General features: G+C 41.3%; 1 protein-coding gene across 5 annotated transcripts in view; it reads right to left on the bottom strand.

Annotated features, from left to right (window-relative positions):
• Positions 1-23649, bottom strand: part of caprin1b (cell cycle associated protein 1b) — a 185878-nt gene that overhangs the window by 118004 nt on the left and 44225 nt on the right. For all 5 annotated transcript variants that reach the window (XM_068046422.1, XM_068046423.1, XM_068046425.1 and 2 more), the window contains exons 2-4: positions 18336-18398; positions 15312-15398; positions 3646-3884 (exon numbers count right to left, since the gene is read on the bottom strand). In XM_068046422.1, coding sequence (XP_067902523.1) covers positions 3646-3884; positions 15312-15398; positions 18336-18398 — 389 coding nt within the window. The remainder of the gene's footprint in view (positions 1-3645; positions 3885-15311; positions 15399-18335; positions 18399-23649) is intronic.

Below are 23649 nucleotides of genomic sequence, written 5' to 3'. Positions count from 1 at the left end.
ATCATCAGCAAACATCGCCACTCATGACCTTTTGATGGAGGGAGGGTCATTTAAGCAGCAGCTGAAGATGTTTGGGCCTAGGACACTACCCTGAGGAACTCCTGCAGTGATGCCCTGGGACTGAGATAATTGACCTCCATCCACTACAACCATCTTCCTTTGTGCTAGGTATGACTCCAACAAGCAGAGAGTTTTCCCTGATTCCCATTGAAACCACTTTTGCTACGGCTCCTTGATGCCCTACTCTGTCAAATGCTGCCGACGTCAAGGGCAGTCACTCTCATCTCACCTCTGGAGTTAAGCTCTTTTGCCCATGTTTGGGCCAAGGCTGCAACTAGGTCAGGAGCTGAGTGGCCCCGGCAGAGCCCCAACTGAGCGTCACCGAGCAGGTTATTGCTAACGAAGTACTGCTTGATAGCGCTGTTGACTACACCTTCCATCACATTACATGATCAAGAGTAAACTGATGGGGCAGTAATTGAAAGGGTTCGATTTGCCCTGCTTGTTGTGTACAGGACATACCTGGGCAATTTTCCACATTGCCGAGTAAATGCCTTTGTTGCAGCTGTACTGGAACAGCTTGGCTAGTGGCACGGCCAGTTCTGGAGCACAAGTCTTCAGTACTATTGCCAGAACGCGGTCAGGGCCCGTAGCCTTTGCTTTATCCAGTCCCTTCAGCCATTTCTTGATATCACGTGGAGTGAATCAAATTGGCTGAAGACTGGCATCTGTGATGCTGGGGACCTCAGAAGGAGGCGGAGATGGATCATCCACTGGGCATTTCTGGCTGAAGATGGCTGCAGACGCTTCAGCCTTGCCTGTTGCACTTATGTGCTGGGCTCTCCCATTATTGAGGATGGGGCATTTGTGGAGCGTCCTCTTCCTGTTAGTTGTTTAATTGTCCACCACCATTCACGACTGGATGTGGCAGGACCCCCGAGCTTACATCTGATCCGTTGGTTTGTGATTGCTTAGCTCTATCTATTGCATGCTGCTTCTGCTATTTGGCATGCAAATAGTCCTGGGTTGTAGCTTCACCAGGTTGACACCTCATTTTGAGGTATGCCTGCTTGCTGCTCTGGCATGCCTTCCTGCACTCTTCATTGAACCAGGATTGAGTCCCCTGCTTGACGGTAATGGTACAGTGGGGGATATGCCAGGCCGAGGTTACAGATTGTGGTTGAATACAATTCTGCTGCTGCTGATGGCCAACAGCAGCTCATGGATGCCCAGTTTTGAGTGGCTAGATCTGTTCGAAATCTATCCCTTTCAGCATGGTGGTAGTGCCACACAAGATGGAGGGTATCCTCAATGTGAATACGAGACTTCGTCTCCACAAGGAGTGGATGGCGGTCCACTCCGACCAATACTGTCATGGACAGATGCACTGCGATAGGTAGGTTTTTTCCTCTTGTTGGCTCCCTCACCACCTGCCGCAGACTCAGGCTAGCAGCTATATCCTTTAGGACTTGGCCAGCTGAGTCAGTAGTGGTACTACCGAGCCACTCTTCATGGACTTTAAAGTCCCCCACCCATTGTACATTCTGTGCCCTTGCCATCATCAGTGCTTCTTCCAAATGGTGTTCAACATAGAGGAGCACTAATTCATCAGTTGAGGTGGGTGTGGGGGCTTTGGAGGGGTGTAGCTGGTAATCAGCAGGAGTTTTCCCTGCCTATGTTTGACCTGATGCCATGAGACTTCATGGGGTCTGGAGTCAATGTCGAGGACTCCCAGGGCAACTGCCTCCTGAATGTGTACCACTGTGCCGCCACCTCTAGCAAATCTGTCCTGTCAATGGGGTGTTACAGGGGTGGGCAGGGTTGAGGAAGAATACAACATACCCCCGAGTCATAATCCACCAAACCTCACATATGAAGTGCAAAACATCTCAGATATTTAACTCTCAATGCAATAGCCAACAATTTGAAACATTAATATATTCCAATTATAATGTTCCAGCATGCTTGTTACTGGAATAAGCAAATGGGGGAAGTTAAATGCCAATAAGCTACTTTTTCTATGCTACACTTCAAGTATGTACAAATATAGCCTTTTAAAAATGAATTGACAACTGTTTTCAATGCCAATCAGACCCCACCCTTGAAACTACACTGGATTGAGTGGAAGAGCTTCATTTCCTGAATATGTCCCAGCAGTTTTACACAAGTAACCTTAACCAAGATTGTAAAACACAGTTAATGCACTGCACACTGCCAATTTTACAACAGTCTTTAATTTTGAAGCCATAAGAAAAATAAATCAAATGACTACGGAATTTTTAAAAGTCTGTCTCGTGAACAGAACGCAAATTCAGAAGTCACAGCCCACAATGGTTAGTGTTTTCACCAAAAATGAATCTGAGATAATTAGCAATGAAGCTAAATGCATGAAATTGCCACAATTTACTGTAACAATGCAAAAAAAAATATTCTAGTGAGCAGGTATAACTTGACACCAACCTTTTGCTATGCCACTTGACATTAAAAAAAAGTACTCCAAGTAATGAGGCACCAGCTCTAAATCAAAACCTGAAAGCGTATAGCTTTTGGTTGTCCCTTATGGCACTGTATACTAGCAACCTTAAATTGTCAAAGTTTCAAGATGATTAAGCAATTAATTGTCTTAGTCTGCCATTAGCTTGTCACTGCAGACTTGGCTTAGGTTGTCACCGACAGTAGCTGTCCGCAAGCACATAAATCAAGCAGCTGATCAGATATATACGACATTCCGACAATCAGCAGTTACCTTGGTGACTGCAGAAAATAAATTAGGGAACAGCTAAAGAGCAATAAAAACAAGAAGCAATTACAGCAATACTTCGATCTGATCCTCCCTTTCTTTTTCTTCCCCTCCCACACAAATCATAGGCATCTCAAGAACGGACATAATTCTAAGAAATCCTCACATGTTACATGAACATACAAAAAGAGTTATAGTGCTCATCCATACTTGCAACTACCTGTATGATGAGCTCCTAAGTTCAGTTCAATTACCAAGCGATAGCAATGGAATGATAAGATATTTCTATCATGGGACAAAATGAACACGCCAAACTTGCCCTTGGTGTTTTGCAACCCGAAAACCCAACACTAGCTGTGGCATAGGCTTTGCAGTCAGTGCATGTTATCCAGGTAGATGTGTACCTATATTTACAAAGGATAAACATAACATTGACTTGGCAGTGTACACACTTAATTTTCAAGACACAGCAGGAGACAGGATTAAAGGTTTATATTTGTGCGCTCTGATCTCAACCAAATCCTGGCCCCAGTTCTCCCATCACATCCTCCTCAATCCAGTTTCTTGTCTGCCCACAATATAGAGATTTCCCTGATCAATCACCAACATCCTTTGTCAGGATCATAACACACACACCCATCCATGCATACCACTTGGTTGCAATGGTAATTAATAAAGTTACATGGGTAATTAGCCAAAATTTAAATTGATCTGCCCAGACCCAACTAAACTAATTAGTAAACTACACTAAAACCAAGGTAACACAAAAACTTGAACTGCACTTGAATTAAATCAGATCAAGGACAATAAAATAAGTCTACTCAGGCTGCGCCTCCATAGTTAGCAGGGCCAATGACAACAGCTGGCTTCATATGCAAGAACCAATAATTATAGCAACTTAATACCTGAGGTTCATGTCTCGCTCAGGTTGTACCAGCTTGTAGAATTCATCCAACATTCCCAGTTCTTCTTCAGTAAGGACAGGAGACCCATTCCAACCTTGCTTCAAGTCAGTGCGTGTATCATCATCACCCAATTTGTCCAAAACGTACTGTAGCTCTAGGACAGTTTTTAACCGCTTCTGTTCTGCTTCCTCTCGCATCAATTGTTCGCGACGAGCTGCTTTCTTCAGTGATTTTTGGATCTGCAAAGAAACAAATTATTTTTACAAATTGAGCAAATTAAAGCTTCAATATCCATTACATCAAATCTACTAATCAAAACATATACTAGGCAAAGATAATGGGCACTTTTCATTTTAATGACACAATGGTTCTTGCATAGTGCTGCTCATGGTGAATTAGAGGGAAACTTTTTAACACAATAGATTCTATACCATATACTGTACAATTTATAAGCATTACTGCTTTATAATGACTGGATATGTTAGGTCATTCTACAATTTTTATATTAAGAGTTATCTCTGATTCTGTCCTGCTTCCCCATGAAAATCATCAATCATTATTATATGCCTCTTCACCCTGTATTCAACTTTTCTCTTTTTAAAAAAAATGCCCAAGTTACACAGCAAGATGGTAGCCAACATATGCTAGATTGGAACTGGTTTGTCAATATGATTCGCAAATACAATATTAAAGTACCTATAACAGTGAAAGCCAGCTTGGAACAGGAAGCCAGGAATTGAGGGGTAAGCATGGCTCATCCTGGGATGGGAAATAGATGGTGCAGACCAGGAGTGCTAGAAGGAGGCCCCTGTGTTGTTCAGGGAACCAGAAAGCAGGTATGACGGAAACGGACAAGCTGCCTTGGATCCAAATTTGAAATCCAAATCCCAAAAAGTTAGGTCTCGGTGAGGTAAACCAGAGATACATCTCAAACAGAAATTGGATAGTTTAATGGGAAAATCAAAATAGTTTTTTTTTAAACAACATTTTTACATGCTTATCTTATATGTTCATTCTTTAACCAGTTGGGCAGCTGAGGGGAAAAAGGCGACGAAGTGTGCCAAGGTAGAAAATGCTCAATATTCTTTTTTTAAAAAAACAGGATACGAATAAATCAGATGACAGGCCAGCACAAAAATCCGAAGTACATCATTTCTGCAGGATCAGAAACTGATTTGGGAGTAAGACCTGCTCTCAGATTTTTAGCAATCTTGCATCAAACTCATAACCCTGGACATTTTGTGGTATGGTTCAGCACTTACATCAAGGTGCAATGCGATATAGAGCTTTTATATTTATCTTATTTCAGCCCAATGATTTGTCGTACTTGGAGGGGGCACAAGATCTTCCCTTAGTAACAATTAATCACCCACGCATACATATGGCAAGATTGTTAACTCAACTTACTTCAGTGAAAAATCCCTATAATTCATGTAGGAAATGTAAATATGTAGAAGTCTAGACTTTCATTTCTCACATGAAGTACCAGCATTAAAAGAAATTCCTGCATCACAATACTCATTTGATCAGAAGTTTTGGAACACTGATGAACAGTAATGGAATAGCATAAATGGTACATCTGGGCATCTGCCAGGCATTTCAAATATTAAACTACCGTGGTAAAAATCCTCACCTTTCTTTGAATGCAGTTCAAACTCCACACAAAAACAGATAGGCCAATTGCCAAATAAGGAAATCACAGTCACTTTAAGAACCTAGCAACAGAAAGCAGTCAAGCAGGCACCTGGTCTCCCTAACCCCTGCTTCTTGTTAAGTCTTGGTTTGCTACCATACTTAAATTATTTTGAAAGAGATGCAGTGGTTTTTGTCGAGGTTCATCCCAAGCAGCTCTGTAACACAGGAGTCTGTGCTTTATGGGCTGTTCCCAGGGACGCACACCGAGACAAACATCAACTGCTGCTGGAGGACTATCAATTCGGTGAAAGATGCCCTTTGGTCTGCCCGAAACTTGCTGTTCTTCCAGCGCAGAGAGTTGTCCACCACCGAATGTAGCAGACTGGCACATTATTCCAAGGTCCAGGACTACGTGCTGAGGGACGCACTAAAGCTTGGGGCAGCCTCAGCAAAGTCTCAATGGGGAAAGAGCACAGTGTAAGGTCCCCCCACCAAGCTGAACTGAGGGGCTGGATCCATGGGAAACCCTTCGAACTGTATCAGGAAAATTGTGTGTGCTGTAAATGTAAAAATGTATATGGCATGACAATGAAATGGAAGGGTTGTGAGGCAACTCATGATTGTATTGAAGGAAACTGATCATCTTTGCACTGTTTGTATTTTTTGACTTGATACTGTTTGAAACTGTTTTGGGAATGTAATTTTTACAGATTATGAATAAAGTATATTTTGGAAATAAAAAAAAACTTACAATTATTTTGATGTAGCTGCCAAACAAGAAAAAAAAGCACTGATGAACACAGAAAACTTAATCTTCCAGTGAGTAGGCAATCTGCAGCTCCCCCAATTGCCTACTGGTCCAAAGCCACAGATCAGGTTTCAGGTTTAATTTCTGGTCTACTGGTTGACTGTAATGGAGTAAAAAGCCAGGATGCCCATTTCTAAATTGCTAGTCAATGACCTTTGCTGAATAGTGCCTGCTTGGGGACCTCACCGCTCCCTGGTCTCAGTTACTGGTCTTCAGCTCTCGCTGCTCCCGAGCCTCGGTTACTAGGCTGCAGCTCTCACTGTTCCCCAGCCTCGGTTACTGGGCTCAAGCTCCCGCTGCTCTCCAGCCTCAGTTACTGGGTTCCGGCTAACTATAATCCAGTTCACTATGATCCCCTCTATAGCCTGTTTACACTCACCATCTAAGCTCACAAAGAATTGCCACTTGGACGACGTACCAGAGGGCTACCAGCACTTGAACAGCATCATAATATGGCAACAGGAAAGAATTGGGATTATAAAAGAACAAAAAGGTCTCAACTTTGAGGGCAACCCGAATACAGAAAACTCACCATCAGCCGTCAGATGTTTTGTAGATGGTGCATTTGCCTTATTCATGAACTGGTCACACCACAACTGCAATGTTTGTGTTTGATCATACTTGATGAACCAATTAACAAAATTAAAAATATTGTATAACCCAGTTGCCGAATTGCATGGTAATGTGCGTCATAATTTATAACTAATTAACTAACCCAATTTTGAGGATAGATTACCTGGATAGAAAGTCATGACTTTACAAACAAAAAAATCATTCCCTCCCAAAAATACACGAAAAATGGGCAAATTTGACAGACACAAATGAAACTTAATTTTAAGCTGCAGCTTGGATTTGGTCTTGATAATAAACAACAAAAAGGTACATTCAATTACTGTTAATTCATCATTAGTAACTTCATAATTGGCAGTTAGGATGCAGTGACTGCAATTAACTTCCAGAAGGCACTAGATAAAGCTCTATTCAAAATGCTGTTCATTATGCTCATAGCTGTATAGATTCAGAATAAACTGGGAATGTCTTAATTGGCTATGGGCAGCTAAGTGGCCAATGCAGTTAGAAAAATACAAAGAAATGTATTTTGGAACAAAAAATGGGGAAGAAAATACACTTTCAGTGACGAGCAGGCTGTACTTAAAGTTGATCAGTCACCAGGATCAGACCAGATGCATCTGAGGATACTGAGGGAAATAAGGGTAGAAACAGCAGAGGCACTGCCCATAATCTTCCAATCCTCATTAGACACAGGGGTGGTGCCAAAGGACTGGAGAATTGCAAATCTTACACCCTTGTTCAAAAAAGGGTGCAAGGATAAGTCCAACAACTACAGGCCAGTCAATTTAACCTCTGTGTAGGAAAGCTTTCAGAACAATAATCCAGGAAAAAATTGTCACTTGGACAAGTGTAGATTAATTAAGGAAAGCCAACACAGAACTGTTACGGGCAAATTGTTTTTATCTAATTTGATTTGAGTTTTTCAAAGAAATAAACAAGATTTTTGATGAGGTGAATGCAGTTGATGTGGTGTACATGGACTTCCAAAGAGAATTTGATAACAGTGCCACATAACAGGCTTGTCAACAAAATTGAAGCCCATGGAATAACAGGGAATGTGGCAGCATGGATAGGAAGTCAGCTGAGTGATAGGAAACAGAATAGTGGTGAAAGGTTGTTTTTTGGACTGGTGGAAAGCATATAGTGGGGTGCCCCGGGGTCAGTATTAGCCCCACTACTTTTCTTGATCTATATTAATGACCTAGACTTAGGTGTGCAGAGCACAATTTCCAAATTTACAGATGACACAGAACTTGGAACAACTGAACTGTGAGGAGGATAGTGATAGACTTCAAGAGGGCAGATAGGCTGGTGGAATAGGTGGACGCGTGGCAGATGAGGTTTAATGCGGAGAAGTGTGAAGTGATGCATTTTGGGAGGAGAAGCAATATAAAGGACACAATTCTCAAGCAGGTGAAGAAGCAGACGGACCTGGGGACATATGTGCATAAATCATTGAAAGTGACAGGGCAGGTTGAGAAAGTGGTTAATAAGGCATATGGGATACTGGGCTTTACAAATAGAGATGGAGGACAAAAGCAAGGAAGTTATGGTGAACGTTTATAAAAACACTGTTTCGGCCTTAACTAGAGTATCGTGTCCAATTCTGGACACCACATTTTAGGAAGGATGCAACGGCAGGGAGAGGGTGAAGAACATATTTACAAGGCGGCTGTGTTTTCTGACAAAGCAATCACTAAGTGGCACAGTACTGGCACATGTGCAAATGCAGCCTCATCGACTGAAGCATCGCTGTCTGCCATGTCTCAAGCAGCTGCCAGTAAAGATGGCGCTGCTCAATTTGACACAACAAACAAATTAAACCCAAACCCACTCAATGGCTGCAATCACCACCCCCATCCCAGCTCCAACAGTACCCCACTCTCTCCCACCATTGCTCTTCACTGCTCTCTCCCATAGACATCTGCTTGTCGTTTGCTCCCTGCCTCACCACTTCGGCCACTCATACCCTGCGTTGTTCCTCATTGCCCAGAGAAGCAGTGGGGATGGGGTGGCAAACAAGCAGGAAGCGAGCAGCCGATTTGGGGGGGGGGGGGGGGGGGGGGAGTGGCAAGGCAGGGAGTAGGTGGCTGTGGTTGGGGTGGGGTGGGTGGGGGAAGCAGCTGAGCGGGGGGTGGGAAGCAGCGAGGAGACATGGAGCGGCAAGTAGTTTGGAGGGTGAAACTGAAAGCGGAGATGGAGGCGGGAATGGATGGAGGGAGCAGGGTACAGTCGAGGGGAATGGAGGTGGCAATCATGGCCATTGAGGGGCAAGTACATCATTACGTCTGACGTCATTGCGTGGTGATGTCAGCGCGCACATTCATACTGGCAAGTGGCAGATGTTAGGGCGCACTGATGACGTCCGCGATCGCTCTGCACATGCCCTGTGTTATCAGGAGACACTTCATTACGAGAAAGGTCCTGGGGATGAGAGACTTTAGTTATGTGGATAGATTGGTGAAGTTGGGGCTGTTATCTTTAAAAAGGTTGAGAGGAGATTTGATAGAAGTGTTCAAAATAATGACGGGTCTGGACAGGATAGGGAGAAACTATTCCTATTGGCAGAAGCTCAAGAACCAGAGGACACCGATTTTAAGTGAATGGCAAAAGGACCAGAGGTGAAATGAGGAAAAAAAAATTTTTTAATAAATGCAGCAAGTGGTTAGGATCTGGAATGCACTGCCTGAGAGTGTGCAGGAGACAGATTCAATTGTGGCTTTCAAAAGAATCGGATAATTATCTGGAGAGAAAAAATTGACAAGCTACAGGGAAAAGGCAGGTGAGTGGGACGACCCGAGTAGCTCTTAGACAGCCAGTGTGGACACAATGGGCCAAGTGACCTCCTTCTGTGCTGTAACCATTCTGAGATTCTATAGAAGAACTTATGCCAAAATAAAGGAACATGAGCAGGCTTTTCAGCCCCGGATCTGCTCTGCCAATTCGTTCATGATTGCCCTGCACCTCAACTCCATTTACTCAATATCCCCTGATGCTTTTACCTAACTAAAATCCATGTCAGTCTTGAAAGCTCCTAGCATCTACAATCTTTGGGAGAGCGCCTTCCAGATTTTGACTATACGCTGTGTGAAAGAGCTTTCTGATTTTGATCCTGAAAGGCCCAGCTGTAATTTTATGATATCTCCCCTTCCAGATTCCCAATCTGTATCGAATCCCTTAATCATTTTAAATACCTCGATTAAATCAGTGCTGAAATAGGTACAGATGAAGTACAGAGACCCAATATCAATCGCAGATTTGATGCTTAATGTGTCCAACCAATGCAAAGTAACAAAACCAAAAGAACGCTGATAGAACTACACAGACAGAACTGTAACATACAAGTCAAAAACATAGCTCTCTGCTCAGATCAAATCTTAGGTATTGAGTCCAATTTTGGTCACAGATACAAGGGAGACTTCCAAGCACAGGGGCTAGGACACGGGAGAGCCACAAGGTTGATCCCTAATGTTAAAGTTCTGAGATACAAGACTGGAAAAACTTCAGCCTCAAGAGGCACCTGAGACGTGATCTTCTGGAAGTACAAACGTAGTTAAGCAAAAGGAGAAAATAAACCTGTATCACTTTTAAGATAAATTGCAAGAATAGGACAAGAGGCTTATATCCAAACAAAGACCGATGACAAGAAATTCTTCTGCAGAGTGAACATCATGTCGATTAGACTTCCAGGAAGGAAGGGAAGACAAGAATCCTGGAATTTTTTTTTTCAATCATTCGCTCTGATATGGCATGATTTATGCATTTTTTGCATGGTTCAATGATGGGTCAAGTGATCTTCCTCACCCAAAACTATTTTGTAATTTTGTTGCTCAAATACCAATTTTATCTAAGTTGCACCTTTTGTCATAGATCTCATGATTTGTGCACCTCTTGTACCTTTATCCTGAGTCATCAAACTCATTCATGTCATCTTACTTTCCTAAGGCAAATGAAATTGGTTCCCTACTGCACACAAGAGGCTGCATAGAATCACAGAAACTTAAGGTACAGGAGGCGGCTATTTGACTGACAGTATTTGCATCGGCCGTAAAAGAGCGATCCAGCCTAATCCCACTTTCTAGCTCTTGGTCTGTAGTCTCGTAGGTTACGGCAATTCAAGTGCGTATTTAAGTGCAATGAAGGTTTCTGCCTTTAACCACCCTTTCACATAGTGAATTCCAGACTCGCATCCTGTGTCCAAACTGCACTCTACTTTTGAGCAGATGTTCTTATTGTAGGCAAACACTCTTCAGAATAGGAGACTCATGTTTCCCAAACATAGTCTACTCCAATATAATGCTGGAAAGCTTTGTTTTCAAGGGATAATTGTGGCTGTGTTGGATCAGTAAGAAGGCAGTTGGTCCAATCTTCATTGACCATTTCCTCTGTCAAGAATTTTTCCATACACTTCAACAAAAAGTTTGCATTTACGGTTGTGAAGTTAGTTCAGGAGAGACAATCCAACCCTGGTTACTTGAAGTGACTGCCTAATTGAAGTGTGTTTCAAGGCAGGCTTTTTTAAAAAATATAATCTGATTTTTCAGATTAAAATATTCATAACGGGCGACTTAAATACAGGTAACAACTACTGGCATTTTAAAGATATAAATATATATATGTATAAAAATACATCAAACAAAAGGTAGCGTGTTCATTACAAAATAGATTAATAGTTTGGTTGTCACTATAATTTTCGTTACATGGGACATTTTTAACCTAGGACTACTGTTACCTGTTTTTGCCAAAATGCACATTAAGATTATGTTAACAGTTGCACTAGTAATTTCACTCACGGCAAGTGAACAAGCAGCAACTAAATTTAATCTAATGGACTAGGATCTGGTAGTTACATTGGTCCTTGCATGCAAGTGAAGACTGACTGAAGCTCCACATGGGCCATTTTTGAAACTATCATCTATATCTATCTGCTTTCAATAGGGCAATCGTGTAACTCAAGTTAACAAGCTTCTTTGCTCTTAGTCCTCTCAAAACTTAGGCCTCATTCCATACCCTGTGTTTTGTACTGTATTTGAATAGCCTCTCATCGGTGCTCTTGTCAAATTCCTCTCCTAAAAAGCTTCCAATTAGACTAAGCAACTCAAAGCTTCTGCAGCAGTATTCATTTCAGCTGGTTCCACAGTACTTTAAGGCCAGCACTCAAAACATTATAGAATAGTAGAGAACAAGCCCCACTTCAAGTTCTGCAGAGTTCAGAACTAAAGCCTCATTAATACCATGCTGACTGTTGAGATACTGGCTAAATCCAACATAGAAATCAAAATGTTGGTCAACTAGGTTAAAAGACTGATTAATCAAGTCTGAGAAGAGTGAGCCATGTGCTGAAACTAATTATTTTTAGGGCAAAAGCTGAAGATAGTGCACACCCCACAGGATCATGACATCATCGCACCTGATTTTGTGAATCGATGCAGAATGCTAGGTAGTTTCAGCTCACAGATAACTGCTCCTTAGAACAGATTAGCCAATTTCCAGTTAAGAGATCATTGTGCTCAATGTAAGTAATGTCAATACTGCAGAAGTAATAGCTTCCACTCCATTCCAGGGAAATTGTTCAAAAAGGGGCATAAGGATAAGCCCAGCAACTACAGGCAAGTCAGTTTAACTTTGGTGGCAGGAAAGCTTTTCAAAACGATAATCCAGGACAAAATCAACAGTCACCTGGACAAATGTGGACTAAGTAAGGAAAGGCAGCACAGATTTGTTAAGTGCAAATTATGTTTAACTAATTTGATTGAGTTTTTTGATGAGGTAACCAAGAGGGTTGATGAGGTTAATGCAGTTGATGCTGTGTACATGGACATGTGATAAAGTGCCACATAATAGGCTTGTCAGCCAAGTTAAAGTCTATGGAACAACAGGGAAAGTCACAACATGGATACAAAGTTGGCTGAGTGACAAGAAACAGAGAGAGTGGTGAACAGTTGTTTTTCAGGCTGGAGGAAGGTATGTTGTGGGGTTCCGCAGGGGTCAGTATTAGGCCCACTGCTTTTCTTGATCTATATATTAGTGACCTACACTTGGGTGTACAGGGCACAATTTCCAAATTTGCAGATGGCACAAAACTTGGAAATATACTGAACTGTGAAGTGGATACTGATAGACTTCAAGAGGACATGGACAGTCTGGTGGAATGGGCAGACATGTGGCCAATGAAATTTAATGCAGCATAGTGTAAAGTAATGCATTTTGGGAGGAGGAATGAGGAGCAGCAATATAAAAGGATACAATTCTAAAAATGAGTGTGGAAGCAAAGGGACCTGAGGACATATGTGCACAAATCGTTGAAAGGTGCAAGACAGGTTGAGAAAGTGGTTTCATACATACCAACATATGAATTAGGAACAGGAGTAGGCCATTTGGCCTACTCAAGCCTGCTCCGCCATTTGATAAGATCATAGCTGGTCTGATTGTGGCCTCAACTCTACTTTCCTGTCTACCTCCTATATCCTTTGACTCCCTTTTCAATAAAGAATCTATCTAACTCAGCCATAAAAATATTCAATGACCCTACCTCCACTACTCTCTGGGGAAGAGAATTCCACAACCAAACGACGCTCAGAAAAAATTTCTCCTCATTTCCGTCGCAAAATGGGAGACCCCTTATTTCTAAACTGTGCCCCTTGGTTGTAGTCTCTTTCACAAGGGGAAACATGCTCTCAGCATCCACCCTGTCAAGTCCCCTCAAGATCTTGCACATTTCATTAAGATCACCACTCATTCTTCTAAACTCCAATGGATACAGACCTAACCTGTCCAACCTTTCCTCATACCTTCCTAGAGCAGCAGCAGGGAGGAGCGGGGAGCCGATAAATAGAGCCTGGGGATCACGGCCTTGAGCACTTACCTTCTGGGAGAGCAGTGGTGAGGAACGGACCTGTAGGAACAACACGGAGTGGGGAGCAGATAAACCGAACCCGAGGATTGCGGCCCACAGCACCTACCTTCCGGGAGAGGAGCGAACCTGCGGGAAGAACACGGAGCGAGGAAAGGATAAACAGAGCCCAAGGATCGGGCCTAGAGTACTTACCTTCCAGGGGAGCAGCAGACAGGAGTCCAGGCACACGGGAGTTTGTAAACAAAGTGAACAGTGATGTCACAGGGAAGCTGCAAGGTGATTGGTTAGTGAGTAACTGCAGTTAGGGAATAACTCTAAATAGCTGGGGTAGTACACTACTGTTAAGGTGCGTGTGTAAATAGTTTAATAAGAAACAAGTGAGTAGCTGTTTTTTTTTGAGTGAGTTTATTTTAACTAGTGAACGGTATTGATTTTAGTAGGATTTTTTAGTACTAGTAAGGTTTTATTAATAATTCTAAGCTTTTGTAGTATTGTTAATTTTTTTTTAGCAGTAGCAAAGGGTCAACTAATAAATAAAGGAATGGCAGGGTTGCTTCAACCTAGAGACTGCACCTCCTGTGCTATGTGGGAGCGCCGGACGCTTCCCGTATCCTGAAAAACCATTTGTGCAGGAAGTGTCGTCAATTGAAGCTGCTCGAGCTCAGGGTTTTGGAACTTGAGCAGCAGCTGGCGACACTGCAGTGCATTCATGAGGATGAGAGCTATGTGGATAGCATGTCTATACATGTATGCAGGGAGAGAGAATGGGTGACCAGACAGTCAAAAAGAATCAGGCAGGTAGTGCAGGAGACCCCTGAGTGCATCTCACTCTCCAACAGGCATTCAGTTCTGAATACTGAGGAAAGTGATGCTTCACCTGGGGAGTGCAGCCAGAGCCAAGTCCATGGCACCACAGGTGGCTCAGCTGCACAGGAGGGTACAGGAAAGACTGGAAGAGCCATAGTGATAGGTGATTCAATAGTCAGGGAACAGACAGGCGTTTGTGGCCGCAGACGTGCATCGTTACAGCTTGCCAACCCGAAAATTCCCCATTTATCCCGACTCGCTGCTTCCTGTTGACTAACCAATCAGCTATCCATGCTAATAGGTTACCCCTTACACCATAAGCTCTTATTTTGTGTACTAACCTTTGATGTACTGAAAGACAAAGCGTTAGTACAGTGAGGGTGTGAATAGACTGTAAAGCACAAAGCACTCCAAGCACAAACATTAAAAAAAAGTGGGTAGGCACAGTAGAAACAAACTAAAAAAAAAACTTAAATAAAATAAATTAAAAAAGATAAAAGGAAAAAATAACTAAACATAAAAAGGGGGGCGCCTGTCATGCTCTGAAATTATTGAACTCAAATGTTCAGTCCAGCAGGCTGTAGTGTGCCTAATTGGTAAAGGAGATGCTGTTCCTCGAGCTTGCGTTGGTGGGTAACAATGCATACTAAAGCCAAGTCAACATGATAGTAAATCTTTTTTAAAGTTAAATTATCCCCTGGTTTTGGTTTTATAAACACACGTTTACCAGAAGGAACCAAATGGGATCATCAAATAAGAGATTCTCCGCCCCCCTCACCCTATGTGGAGCGAAACAGTCTACAACTATGAATTAAAGTGAAATAACAAAGACTATTTGCTGCAAGAGTAGGAGAAAATGATGCATCTATGTAGAAAGCACACATTTCAAAAAGGTAAACACAGAGTTAGTAATACTATAATATTAATTATATGTGAGCTGTTTCTATCCAATTAACTCCCCACCCCCACCACCTCTTGCATACTTACATCTTGGCCTAATGTAATAAAGCTCCGCTGCAATTCACGAGCAAACTCCAGGTTATTTGCAACTTCCTGTAACTTTCCAACAGCTTCCTACAAGAAAATCAAGAAGTGTTTTTACTCATCATTAAAGTTCATCAACTGAATTGATCATACCCAAAGGATTTCCTCCTTGATCTGTCACAGGAAAGTAATTTCAAAAAGGTAGCTGGGCCTTATTTGTAAATCCTGCAAGTGATTAGCTAATGAGCTGACAAATTCCCAGCAGTTAACTGCAGAATACTTTCAACAAATGAAGTTGATGTGCAATATTATTGCTGCTAAAAATTCAACCGTCCCTCACCAACAAGTAGAACACAAAAAAATGCATTTAATGTAAAAACATAAACACCCCACTTTTACTCACTACCTAAGTTTTTGGATTTATATTTGGACAGGAGCAAAAGGAAAATCAAGAGGACACTGCAATGCCAAGTCTACAAAAGCTGTTACTATTGACTGTTCATCTTTCCCAAAACCCACTATAGAATACATGCGGCCAAAACGTGGTCAATGGAAGATACTGGATGGACTGTTGATAACCAATGTAAACGGTTATATATTGGGAGGAAGTTATAAAGAAAGACATTAAGATGGCCTGATCACATTTTTTAATGACACCATGTACTGAGCATGCTCATAACATAGGAATACATTACACTGCTACCCCCTTTAAAAAAAAAACTATTTACAGGTACTATAACTATACAACTTCAAAAGCAAACAAATCTTTGAAAATATGCACACTTGCCAAAATAACTCTTTTCTTTAAACAATATCTATAAATCAAGTCTAACAACTACTTTACGAAATCTTCCTGATCTCAGTTTTTGGACTGTCTGATTTCAGTTCAGGCCTTACAGATCTTGTTTCTTTTTCTGAAACTGGTACCTCAAACACCAAAGTCTGAACTGGTTCACACTCTGGCAAAGGTTTGCTATTAAGTAAGTCATGCTCAAGTTTTGGATTGTCCCTCGCTGGGAACATGTGATCTATGTGAACGCATCTTGCATTTCCACCAATTTCAACTCAATATCTCTTAGTACCACAAATGTCTATGACATTTTCCACGCCCCACTTGCATGATTTGAGAGGGGGGCTCAGAACACTAACATGTTTATTTCTGCTGAAATCATGTTCTCCTGTCTTCCTGACATTTCTGCCTGAATTATTTTCGTTCAACTATAGCAGTCAAATTTGGTAGACATAAACTCAAATGTGTTTTTAACTTCATTAAGAGCTCAGAAGTGTACACCCTGTATTTGAGTGTGGAGTTGTTCTGAACTTCAGCAGAAATTTAGCTAATCTCCGTTTCATGCTGAAACTTGAACATCCATGCAGCTCTTGCTTCTTTAGTGCTTCCTTGACTATTCTCAGATCTTTCTGTTGCTCCATTCGATGCCGATGATATGGAAGAGTAAGGGTATGTTTGATAACATTTTGCTTTATGAAATTTGTTAGAAAAATTGCTTTCTTGCACTCAAAAATTGCCTTATTCAGCGTCTGGGCCTCTTCACTTTCACCTTTGAATTCTGCTATAGTATTAGCTCTGAAGAACATGTGCATTCTTTCAATGTATGAACTGAATGGCTCTCAAGCTCGATCAAACATATCTAACCTTCGATGTATCCCATGTGCGCAGCAACTTTGTCTTGTTTTCAAATGTAACAGTGACTCAATCAACACTTTACTGTGGCTGTATGTAACAGTGATACAGAAGCTAAGTCAGCCTAATCATAACAAACTCACTAAAGCTGTGTAGTTGATGGTTGAATCAAATGGACACTAGGGTCCTGCAGAATCCATTCAACTGAGTGCAACCACATGGTTTCAGAAACAATGAGGCTCAACACAATTTAGTTGAATTATCTTCATCATCCTAGCAGGTTGGTCACTGGGAGCTAGCTTATCTTGTCCATCATGGTCTCTACTGTTGTTTGCTGCAAAAAAGTTTTTGCACTTTAATCTCATTCTGATCACCAAAATTTGTTATATATTGGGAGGAACTTGTAATAGGCAGACAGAAACCAAGATGGCCTGATCACAAGTTTAATGAAATCAACACGCACTGGACATGCTCATAACATGGTATACATTACAAAAAACTCTTTATGCAGCTTGCAGATTTACAATATGGAAAATATCAATCTATTATTGTTAAGAAAAGCCATTTTAAAATCCTCTGACAAACTTGAGCTTTTACCCACAGGTGAAAAACTTGAACAGTGCTACTACATTTACCTTTGTGGTGCAACGATAGCAAATAGCATAATGCAGACCAAGGCATAAAAATAGTGTATTAGAAAGCAATTTAAAACATAGCCAATTGGCTTTAAATCAATTTTTCATGCATACATTAAAACAAGCAACAGCAAGATTCAGATATCCAGTCTTAACCAAGAAAATGCTTGGAAAACAGACCATCTTCATCTTATTTTACAAAAGCTTTTCCAGAACACACATGGCACAAATCAAGAGCGTAATGGAATAATCTCCACTTGCTTGGATGAGTGCAGGTCCAACACTCAAAAATCTCGACTGCATCCAGGACAAAGCAGCCTGCTTGATTGGCAACCCATCCACTACGTTAACCATTCAATCCTCCCCAACCACAGTGCACAGTGGCAACAGTGTGTAGCACCTACAAGATGCACTGCAGCAACTTGCCAAGTCTCCTTCAACAGTACCTTCCAAACCCGCAACCTCTACCACCTAAAAGAGCAAGGGCAACAGATACGTGGGAACACTATCACTTAAGAGTTCCCCTCCAAGTCACACACCATCATGACTTCGAACTATATAGCGATTCCTCAGTTTTATGGCTGAGGTTGGGGAGCTATCATTTTAGCTCAATTTTGTCCAGCGCACTACACAAGTATGGGGCGGGGGGAAAAAAAACTGATCTTTCCAGCAAAAAAGATATCCACCCCAAATATGAGCTGGGTTGTAATAGCAATTGCAGGTTTTTTTTAAAATCCAGAAATCACTTACCAATTGATCTTGGTTAAGGACTTCTCCTCTGTCAAGTCTTTCTTGGTAGTCATCCAGCTTGCCCTTTAACAACAAGGAAATCCCAGATCAAAATGTTGAAAATAATGAATGTAGCAAATGTACCGAGTTTTCAGTCTTCAAAATTGAAAGACTAGATAATACAACACTAAAATACATCAAAACAAAATTAGATTCTCCCAAATAAACTACAGAATGGTTACTGAATAGAATCCCTTGCCATTTTACCTCCCACATTTCTTGTTTTCAAGTACCTGTGCTACAGATTCTGTACTGACTGCCTATAAACATCTGCTTTCCATTGAGTTTATGTTCAGATACTTAAACCATGATAAAATACAACTTGAGTCCACATACATAGTGGAGCAGCCTAACTAAGGACATCAAGGTCAATGGAAATCTTACAATGCTTGCAGTAGGAGAAAATGAGGATGAGAACAGACCTAAAGCTTAAATGAAACTGTCCAGCTTTGTACCAGCAATTCTCTCTCACATTTGTTTTCTTGGTGAAAGCATAAATTACCCAGCCAGTGGCAGGATGCAGTCTGGACAGTCAGTCAATCTCGTCTGTAGACCCTTCTGGCAGTGCACCTACCACAGCAGAGTATCCTACACATTCATTACCAGTTTCACTTGCATCACATTTATTTGGTGGAAGCAAACATGTAACACAAGCCATGCGGCAGCAGTACCAATTGAGGCCCATCTCACGAGGTATTTTCACTACACCTCCAGAGACAAATGAACAAAAATAAAGGGCTGCTGCCAGTCATACTTGCCTCAGGCCTGCAGTCAAAATGAGAAAGTCAGAACTGGGATTTCAGAGGGTGGAGGGTCATAATTCTCTCCAGTGTTACTAAAATGCATCTGTAATAAAAGGCAAATTTTGCACCAGGCAAAGTATACAAGAAGCCTTATATATGCAGCCCTAGAATATTGACAACCAAATGAAAGTTACTGGTATTTTGCTTAAAGTATGGTAACAGCTTGCTGATCAGTTGCACCATGCCAACAGATGTGTACATGTAAATCTCAAATTTTAAAAGCAGCACTTAAGCATTCAACATAAAGACTGTAAATGTTCAAGAAATTAAAAGCCACAATAAGTAAAACTGATTATTTTTCAAATAACTTCCACAGCAGTTTCCACTGTTTGTGAAGTAGTATTGTCTTTTCTGGTGTTCACTCACTTTTTCGCTTGTAGCCATTGCACCACTTCCTGATAAGGCTGCAGGTATAGAGCAGCAGGAACCTTCTTCAAATAAATTGCATAACAGCAAAATCCACTTTCCCGAGTTGCATGAGAAAGCTGACTCACCAGCCCATTTATAGCCACAGAAAAAGGAGAGCCCCATCACTGTTGGTGAAAATTTCTATTTGCCACTGTTGGCACGAACAGGCAAACAGAAGAGTCCACTCACTATAAATTGAGTTTTATCCGGGTTTCAAAAGAGAAAACTACTTGTAACCCAGTTGTGACTTATTCATTTTGACTCCATACCTGAGGCAAGTACTACTGGGAGTACTTACTTTTGCAGCAGCATTTGCCTCTGGGGTGTAGTGAAAACACCTCCTGAGGGAGGCCTCAATACCTCCAATGGTACTGCTGCTGCATGGATTGTACTGCATGTTTGCTTCCACCAAATAATATTAGATATTGCATGCATAATACAAGCTTTTTTTGTGTGACCCTGAGTCTTGACTACAGTGTGCCACCTACTACAACTTGAATCTTCCAACAAACATGCTTTTGACATTTCAGTAAGGCCAACACCTTATTTCAATTACGGATAGTATTCTCTGAACCTAACTCACTCTCCAAAGCAATTTCAGTTAAAGTCCCATACAGGCACCAAGAAGATAGAACGACATAGGCTAGAGTCAAACCTAGATTTTTAAGGTGAAGTGACATTGGCACAGATTTTAACAGGCTAGGGAAAAAATACAATTACTCAAAAGGGAAGAGGGCTAGAAATAAAGCTGCAGAGATTATCCATCAGAAACTAAGTATTCGCTGTAACTTATAGATAAGCAATGGGACCACATAATTTCTTTATCCTTTAAAGTTCCCATGCAGTGCAGGTCAGCTCCGAAGCCAGTAATTCTCAAATAGAAAATTCAAGATGTGTTTATTAAATTAGCACTCCTGACTGCAAAATCTAATTTTTAATGCAAAATATAAACAAAACGTTAGGAAGTAAAAACAGCAGAGAAATTTCTATCAACCATTGTAATGCATCCTTTTGCACCTTTCCATGAGGTGCATTAGCAGTTGACATGTAAGAGGCATATGGTCCTGGGGACCAAGAGGAGACAAAATTTGGAACAGAAAAAAAAAGTGTCTCTCTCTCTCCCCCCCGCCCCCCTCAGAGAAATTAACCTGTCATTTAACAACAAAAACAGGAACAAAGTCTGTTTGAGGATATCTCCAGCTCACAATGCTCACAAGGGCAGCACAGTGGTGCAGCCTCACAGCTCCAGCGACCCGGGTACTGTTCTGGGTACTGCTTGTGCGGAGTTTGCAAGTTCTCCCTGTGACCGCGTGGGTTTCCGCCGGGTGCTCCGGTTTCCTCCCACAGCCAAAGATTTGCAGGTTGATAGGTAAATTGGCCATTGTAAATTGCCCCCAATGTAGGTAGGTGGTAGGAGAATGGTGGGGATGTGGTAGGGAATATGGGATTAATATAGGATTAGTATAAATGGGTGGTTGTTGGTCAGCACAGACTCGGTGGGCCGAAGGGCCTGTTTCAGTGCTGTATCTCTAAATAAATAAATAAAATTTCAACAAATACACTAGCCTCAAGGTCTTTAATTTTTCTGGCTAAAATTGTACGTGCATCAACTCAATTTCATCCTTATTCACAACCCTAGGGATTTTTATGCAATATGTTGAACTGTGGATTAGTGAAGTTAGCACTATGGAAACTTTTGGCATGAATGATGCACTGGCCATGTACTATGCTGCATGCAAAAATTAAACAGACAGCCACAGAAGAGACTTTAAAAAGGCTTGTGGTTAGCAAGGGAAGTCAGGAAGAGGATTGCAACAATGGAAAACAGCCAAGCGGTACAACAGAAGAATTTATCAGTGCTATGCAGCAACCATGTTGAAAGCTTTCTGGAAAAACAATGTTTGGCCACCTCAAATCTAGAAAAGACCATGAAGCTTGCAAATATAACATCTGTGGCTGCTTACGCTTGTTAAGACAAAAGAACTTCTGGACACTAAATTTAATTGAATGCCTCCCATTAGCAACATAAATCCTATAAACAAGACATGTCTGCTGTTGCTTGTAGCTACTCCCATCAGGACATCTGCTGTCATCATATGTCATGTTCGTCTACCTTGCACCATCTTCACACATCCACTGTAGCTCGTCTGCAACCACTCTGACATCCATGATTCAACGACGTTTGGGTCAACCCCTCTTTCTGCTGCCCTCCACTTTTCCCTCTCGAAGAGATCAATATAGCTTTTCAGCTCCAATCATATGGCTGAAATGCTGACATTTTCTTTTCTGGAGGTCACTTTTGAGAGTTCTTTTTGCTCTTGCTGACGCGTTATTACTGTAAATTTTATACATCCATTTATTTCAGATATAAATAACCAACCCAAAATACACTATTCTTGCTTTCTTTCACTTCAAACATGAGAACAGCCAACCGGCACAAATTTATGTAAAAAGCAGCCTACAACATGCACTTATACACATTAATGCAATAAAATCTCTGAAGGACCTTTTCAGGAGCATTAAAAAGCAAAATTTGTCATTGAGCCACATAAGGGCAAGATGACCAAAAGCTTGGTTAAAGAGGTAGGTTTCAAGGAGCATCTGAAAGGAGGAACTATTAATTGTATTTAATCATACGCAGGTGGAGGGCGTTAATTAGGGTCTTACTTGAGTAGAAAAAGGAGCACTGAAACTGGTTGAAGGTTTAAGTAAGGAGCTGCATGTTCATAATCTTACTTTGTAAAATAAATGCAAGATTGTGTAAAGATTAGCTCCAGCATAATCTTTCAATAAAAAGCTTTCTCAAAGCAGAAAATGATTGCCTAAAGGTGAAGGTGAGAAATTAAAACATTTTTTCCCCCACATAGAAAATTACTGTGGAATATGGCAGAAAAGTGTAAATTGTCAGGGTATGATTATCCTCCGATGTTGAGTCTGAACCATGTGGCCAGTGGAAGAATGAAGTGGATATATGGACAAGGGTTGCGTCCCTACCAAAGAGGAAACAAGGTGTGGCCTTGGCATTGTGACTTGCTACTGAAAGTAAAATCAGAAGTAAAGCATTTTGTGAACTGGATGCGCGTCAGCTGGATGCTGAAGGAGGTTTGGGTCTTCTGTTAGAATTCTTGGATGCGATTTACAAGAAAGATGATCTATTAAATGCTTATGAGACATGGTCAGACTTTGAAAGACTCGGAAAACAGATGGTTATTCAATAGAGAAATAGATTATGGATTTTAACTGACTGTATAGAAGACAGAGGAAATTCAATTTGGAGATCCCTGTTCAGTGCGAGCATTGAAACTGCTAGACTGTGCTAGGGTGTCGCATATGGATAGGCTCCTGGTTCTAACTGGAGTTCAGTTCTCGGAAAAAAGACTCCCTGTTGGATCAGATGTCTGTTGTCTTTAAAAATTGCTGGGAAAATATTCATTTCCTGCAGCCTTGGTAGAACAAATGGGACATTCTGCAGTGACACAAAGAATGGAGGACTCAATGACTGCCAGATTTCAAAATGGTCTGGAAACTGGACAGAGGCACCAGTACAAGGGAAAAGTTAAAGACAGGAGGAATGAGGATGAAAGCACCTTTAGCAGGTCTGGCTATTACAGCAGAAGACAGCATTGGAACAGTAATAAAGAAGCGAATAAATCCCAGGAACGTCCAACGAACAGTTAATAGGTACTGCAGGTGTGACTTGAAGTATCATTATAAAATGAACTGCCCAAAGCATTCCGAAATGAAAGAGAATGCTGAGGCAGAAGAGGAAGATAATGATAAATTTGAACAAATTGTACTAGTCACAAGAAGTTTAGTCCTACGATGAATGTGAGAGTCACAGATTCATTCAACTGTGCTGCGTCAGATAATGCTTGCACTTCAACAGTATGTGGAGCAGATTGGTTAAAAAGTTATCTGGATTGACTCAGTATTGAAGATCGACACAAGGTCAAGGAGTATAAAAATACTACCTGCTTTAGGTTTGGTGATGACAACACATTGAAGTCACTAAAGAGAGTTGTAATTCCATATAAAATAGCTGGAGTAAGCCACTTTATCAGTAC

Source organism: Heterodontus francisci, chromosome 14 (assembly GCF_036365525.1).
Source record: "Heterodontus francisci isolate sHetFra1 chromosome 14, sHetFra1.hap1, whole genome shotgun sequence".
In the NCBI taxonomy this organism is placed as follows: domain Eukaryota; kingdom Metazoa; phylum Chordata; class Chondrichthyes; order Heterodontiformes; family Heterodontidae; genus Heterodontus; species Heterodontus francisci.
This window is presented reverse-complemented; position numbering and strand designations above follow the sequence as displayed.